Below are 6,783 nucleotides of genomic sequence, written 5' to 3' on the forward strand. Positions count from 1 at the left end.
TAACTTAATCTTGGTCTGGGAAATGGGATGTTAGAAATGATAAACGATACTGTGATATTTGTATTCCACAGCTCATTGGTAATTTTTGTAGGTCCTGCTAGACATAAATGACAAGAGTGCACAAGCTCCTGGTGAGTTTGTCTTATGGTGGACATTATTCTGTCCCGTGTCCCTCTGTCGCTGTCTTTCCCTTTTACAGCCAATAACATACCTGTCAGTTCAGTAATGAGTCTCAAGTCAGAGCACCGTGAGACAAAACGTTTTCCATGTACATGAGAGAGAGAGAGAGAGGGGGGGCAGCGATAGAGAGGGGGAGGGAGAGAGAGAGAGAGAGATAGAGGGGAAGGAGAGAGAGAGGGGGAGAGAGAGAGGGAGGGAGAGAGAGAGAGAGGGAGATAGAGGGGAAGGAGAGAGAGGGGGAGGGGGGGAGAGAGAGAGGGAGAGAGAGAGAGGGAGATAGAGGGGAAGGAGAGAGAGAGGGGGGAGATAGAGAGGGAGATAGAGAGAGAGAAAGAGGGGAGAGAGAGAGAGAGAGAGGGAGAGAGATGACCATGATTGTTTCCCAACATGAGTCCTCACTGACAGGTGACTCTGGGATGGCTTCCAGCAGGATCGCCTCCTGTGCCCCATTCATCTCCCTGCACGCTCACATCTTCTACACGGTCTTCTACAACCGTGTACACAAAATTACAGATTGAGGCTTTAAATCTGCATGGTGCACAGCAAGTGGCTAGAGCAGCGGCCCATCAGCCCGCTGGCTGCGACACACGCAGATTAAAGTCATTTAATCCAGCAGGACCCAGTCAGACGCTCTGTTCAGAGCCATCGTAATGCAGATAGCAGGCTGGGGAGGAGGGTGTGTGTGTGTGTGTGTGTGGGGGGGGGGGGGGGGGGTAGCTAAAGGCGAGCAGGGGCGTGAGGGTGGGAGATGCCCGTCAGACAGAGCTTTCCGCACGGCATCGCGCAGCGCTGTGATTGGTGGAGCACTGTGCCATACTCACGCCTGGCTTCACCTTCAACAAACAACATTTTGTAAATTAAAATCAGCTCTTGCAATTCGAGATGACAGTCCCAAGTTTTTCTCCCTGATTCCTACCACTAAATCAAACAACACACAGATCCAGCGCTTACATCATCATTCTAGCCAAACACACCTGCCTGCATTTTATTAATGAACCATATCACATTTCAGTGCTACTTTAATGTAGTAATGTTCAACGTTCAGCGCACTTAATTAAATTTCCTCATCTGTTTTCCAGATTTACATGCATGTGTTCATTGCTTTAAATGCTACATTGCCGATAACACAGCCCTTCAAAGAAGGCTTTCTTCAACTACTTGACTACAAGATAAATATGAAAAATGTGTGATATGTTTTTGGATGTTTAGTTGTCATTTGGTAAATAGCACAGGCCAAACCTGCAGTCTGTATGGGTGTTGGTACGGTTGATACTGATGTAGTACTGCTGTAATTGTGCTACAGTGATGTTTGAGATATGAAGTGAAAATCCCAGACCTCAAATTAAAGTTTAACCACATAATTGTTTAATTTCCAAGTAGTATGTTTTTATGTATATTAGTAGTAGTTATGTATATATTTATATATATTTTTGGTTTCGTTTTGTCCAAAGCCCTGATAAATACAGGTTTGCCCTGTAGTACTGACTAGCTTGGCATTGAGAAAGTACTAATGGCTATAGTTCCTCACAGCTGTTTTTATACACGGGTGCAAAGGTTGTTCTTTCATTTGTACATTTCTGTAGTTCCAGGGTTAGAGACGCAAGGCTGTAGTGGTACCTCAACGTCCATGACACACCCTGTACAAGAGGATCTCTGGACTAGGTCAGAGGAAATCTGGTTTCTTACTCCAACAACATCATTTTTGTCTAAGGAAACACTGATGAGGAGTGGCTGGGAGCCATTAGAGACATTAACATCAGAAAGGATCAGTCTGAGGACAGATACAATCCATTAAGGTTTACCAGTACCATTACCAGTGCCCTTACTGTACTGAGAAAGACTGAACATAGTCATGCTGGTGGGGTCAGCACGACATATTGCCAGTCACCGTCGTTTAACGTTGTGGACACTATAGGATCAGATTTGTGCAATATTTGCGCAGCCAGCAGCGGTGTCACTGTTCTCATCGTGCTCTTGATGAACTCAAGTCTATAAAACTGTTAACTTATTACATATTATAACCCTGTAAACATTTCTCTGTAAAACCTCCCTTTATGTTCCAATAGTAAAGCAATTGCTTTGTCTAATCCTATTCTAACTCTATATGTTTGCTGTTTATTATTTTAGCATGTTTAGTATGTGATGACTGAATATCTAAAAATTCCATATTCAAACATACATTTAAGTAATATTTAAATAGTCTTAACATATACTCATGGGTTAAATTGCTTAGTAATTTACATACAGTAGACTGATTTAAATAGACTGACCAGACTAAGGGTCAGAGTTCAGGTGCTCCAAATTCATTTAATACTTGTGCTGTTTTTTAAGAACCATATATACTAAACTCGTGTGTCACTGTGTCATACCTCAGAAGCAAAAGGTAAAATTTCAAATGCAAAGGAAGTAAATATATAAATATATAAAAGTACAAGATCACAGAATGGAAGCAAAAGGCATATCTCTGTATTTAATTAAGCTTGATTTAATTTATTATTTGTAATGTCTGTCATTAGATTTTCATACTTAATATTTTCATTATGGATATTTTAATTCGGTGTAATACTTACTACACGGAACTCCACTGCGTTATCTAGAGCAGCATAATTACTCCGCACTATCAACCTGAAACCGGCCTGAGTTACACCGATCCCCATAGTCCTAGGGAGCATTTAAAACTAGGACTCACACACACGCTCACTTACGTAACTCTGTGACCTACATTAAACCCCTCAGGGAGGTAAATTACACCTGTATCTCAACCCTCCGAGATGAGACGGGCCAGTAATTGAACCAGGCTCGAGGGGAAGCAGTAGGCACAGCCAAAGGTGAATGAATTACTGAAGCGGCCAAAGGAGACGCAGGGATGATTCATTTCTCCATGAGGAGGCGCAGGGCTCACAGGTGCTGGCCAGGACGGCGTCGGCACGCACGTGTAGGACATTTCACTCCTTGCCATTTCACTCACTTCCTCCAGGGGATCCAAAACAGGAAGTCAATTAGTAACTTGTTCCCAGGAGCTGATGAATGGGGGTGATTTTGTGGAGTGATTCTGGAGGAGAGAGCAGCGTGGAGGAGATAACGGCTTCCACCCGCCGAACATCCATCCTGCTGTCTCCGCCCTGCTGGAGTCAACCTGCGCCATCACTCACAGGGACACGCAGTCTTCCACTCAGACCCGGTCGGGCCACCACGCTGTCTGGGTCCCGCCGACCCCGGACGGCACCGTGAACCAGCCCCTCACCAATTCCATCGCCATTTTAGAACTGGAGGAAAAAAAAGACCAGGAGAGATTGAGAGAAAAAAGCGTGTTGAAGCTGAAACTGTGGTCAACGCCCCCTCCACGGTGCTGAAACTGTGGTCAACGCCCCCTCCACGGTGCTGAAACTGTGGTCAACGCCCCCTCCACGGTGCTGAAACTGTGGTCAACGCCCCCTCCACGGTGATGAAACTGTGGTCAACGCCCCCTCCACGGTGATGGGATTTCTCCCCTCCATCATCTCAGGCAGTGGGATTCACGTCGCACTGCCTGACGAGCAGAACAATGATGGAAACGTCTGGAACACCGAGAGTGAGGGAGTCCCTCCGTCCCTCCGTCCCTCCGAGCAAATGGGAACGGAGACGTGACATTAAGAAGCAGTTTTATCATCAACACGGGGCCATTGTTGCATGTTAATTTTGAAGACCGCACATGTGTGTAGACAAAAAGCTCTGCCAAAGAAAACCAAGGTCATAAGGACAAACCTGCTTCAGTAAGAGGACCACGGTGAAGGCAATATATCAAAGTACTGACATTGTTAAAACACAAACTTTAACTTCTTTGAACTTTAAAACTTCAAAGAATACAAGTGAAAATTCTCAAGATTAGACTGAACCACAAGTTGGGTGTGCACGCGCGCACACACCATTGCATCAAATTAGCATGTAGCTAAAATCGTGGCTGTAAAAGCTAAAGGAGCAAGCTACAATATGTAAGAAACAGAAGCTTACAGAGAGAACCTCTGAGATGTACAGTCTCCTCTCACATTTCAACTCACGCTACCGCAAAACGCTGGTGCACTGTGGTTGTCTGAGCTCACGAGAGCGTTTGAAAGTTGGACTGGGTTCGGGGAAAATCCAGATTCTGCTCCAAGTGGGACCCGCGACAGCCGCACACCTGTTTGTGTTTGACAAACAGCAAAATTGGAAACAGGTCCAATCATGTTTCAAAAGTGGAGAAAAAAATCCCGCCCACGATGGACGCTGAAAATAGAAACTGGTAAAAGGGCTCACAGGCATGACGGAGCGCTGGTGTCTACATGGTTCACCATGAGTTCACGCTGGTTTGTCCAGGCCGGCAACAAAACCCAGACAGAGGACTCACAAGCACACAAAACTAACCCAAAAAAAGTGTTTATTTTTTAATACAAAGATGCACATTCTGTGTCTACATCAGACAGCAGAAGCTTTTCAAACACATTTTCTCGTTCTTTACTGTACATGTTTTTGACAACATTCTGTACATCCTTTGTACTTGCGTGCACCACACCAGAGCAGTAGCTACTACAATGACATCATCCCATTTACATCACAACAGAGGCGTAGCAGCTCGAGGCAGGAGCTCGAGGCAGCAGCTCGAGGCAGCAGCTCGAGGCTGTCCCGCGCTCTGGAGCCCACAACAGTCAGTCAGCGCATATACTCCATGTTCAGTGTGAACCGCTACGTCAGTCCGGCCCTTGAGTGACTAAACCGAGACCCAGGAACGTTCCCGGGTTACAGGGACATGTGGAATAAATTGGAATGAACAGGTTTGACATGCCTTCTGTAAAAGATTTTCCTTTCTGTAAAAAGTAGAAAAAGAGGTGTGTGTGTGTGTGTGTGTGCAGTTGCATGTGAGGAGACTTGTATAATGTTACACTGGTTTGTTAGAAGGCAGAGAGCTGGCTGAGGTCGGCCTCCTGTTATGAGTCAGCACCCGACACTGTACAAATGGACCCATAACCTTTGACCTAGGCCAATCGTACCACCATGACATCAGTTGTTTGTAAATACAGTAGAGTGAGATGTGATCTCACACAACCTGTCAACAGGAGCAACACACATGAACACACACATTTTCTCACTCTCTGCCACACCCCCTTTTTCTGTTGCCAACTTTGGTTAAATAAATATATTATTATTCAAATAAATCTGATTTACACAGTAGTGCTGTAGATGCTGGTGATGGAAGGTGGTCCACATCAGGCCCGTGTTGGCAGCAGAGCTCCCGCCCTTCACCACACAGGCTCTACCAGCTCCACGCACAGCATTATGGGAAGACTTCGGTCTGCCAAGCAGATTGTCCAAGGCAGCCCAGAGGAGTGCCTCATTCATCATTATCTGCAGGGACATGGAGAAGAATGAGAAACAGACACACACACACACACACACACACACACAGAGAGAGAGCGAGAGAGAGAGAGTGTACAAGTAGGAAACTGTGTGTGTGTGTGTGTGTGTGTGTGAGAGAGAGAAACACTGAAAGAATGAAGTTGTGCGTGTGAAGAGGGTCCTGGAGGTGGATTACACGGTGACTTCCAGACGATGGAAAGTAAGAGTTTCAGCTCCACCAGCAGATGGTTTGAATGAGGATTTCAGGCACGCCGCCGTGCTCTCACTTTGAGTGCAGTTTGAGTGCAGTTCATTATGCCGTAATGACTTAATGATCCAAATAACGTCTTTTCCATTGTTTAGAAACCGTGCGAACAGTTATTAAATTAAGCAGTTATTACTTCTCGCATGAGTGTGTGTGAACACACACCTTCTTGGTATGCGCCATCCGCCATAACCAAGTGGAGGATCTTGGGATACAGGTGCTGGTGCTTAGTTCCCAGAATGCTTTGCACCATGCTGGAGCCCATATCAATGTTCTCATCTTCATCTTCATGGATGGCCTGTTAGGAGATGTGCACTTAATACACACATACAGACACAAAGACGGGCATAGATACACGCAGACACCCAGCTGAAACACCCCAGCTACACGTCAGACGTGATGAACTTCTAGACCTCACACACAGATACACGTGAGCTCCTGGAGGAGGTAAATATGGTCATTTCTATTCCTTTTCCTTATGAGACCCGTTCCGCGCGTACAGACACACACACACACACACACACACACACACACACACACACACACACACACACACACAGAAGAAAGTAACCCAAGCAAAAGGAGACACAAAATCACCAGAGGGGTTTGGAGGAGGCTAAATCAGCCCAGGCTGTGCTATTTGTGTCTCCTGCCAGAGGAAGGTCAGGTGTTATTTTCATCTACATCAACATGAGGTCCGTCATGCCAGAGTCACTACTAGAATACTCTCAACTTTAACAAACCTCTCTTCATGAATGCGACACAAACACATTAATAATAGTGGCCTTGTAAATCATGTAAACATGGGTGTCCAGGTAGTGTAAGCCAGGCTTTCGAAAGCCATCCGAGAAAGCAGGATAGCAGAAGAGAGAGCAATATTTTCAGTGTTTGGATCAGGTGTATAGATGACTGATTTCAGGTCAGATGCCCACAGGCAAACAAGCGGGCTGATCTCAGGTCAGATGCCCACAGGCAAACAAGCGGGCTGA

At 45.7% G+C, this 6,783-nt stretch overlaps 1 protein-coding gene across 7 annotated transcripts in view; it reads right to left on the reverse strand.

Annotated features, from left to right (window-relative positions):
• Positions 1-4,794: 4,794 nt before the first annotated feature.
• Positions 4,795-6,783, reverse strand: part of nek1 (NIMA-related kinase 1) — a 20,013-nt gene continuing 18,024 nt past the window's right edge. For all 7 annotated transcript variants that reach the window (XM_077016346.1, XM_077016345.1, XM_077016348.1 and 4 more), the window contains 2 exons: positions 5,960-6,092; positions 4,795-5,538 (listed from right to left, as the gene is read on the reverse strand). In XM_077016346.1, the coding sequence (XP_076872461.1) occupies positions 5,525-5,538; positions 5,960-6,092 (147 nt within the window). In that variant the 3' untranslated portion in view covers positions 4,795-5,524. The remainder of the gene's footprint in view (positions 5,539-5,959; positions 6,093-6,783) is intronic.

The sequence above is a fragment of the Brachyhypopomus gauderio genome, chromosome 9 (genome assembly GCF_052324685.1).
Source record: "Brachyhypopomus gauderio isolate BG-103 chromosome 9, BGAUD_0.2, whole genome shotgun sequence".
Taxonomy (NCBI): domain Eukaryota; kingdom Metazoa; phylum Chordata; class Actinopteri; order Gymnotiformes; family Hypopomidae; genus Brachyhypopomus; species Brachyhypopomus gauderio.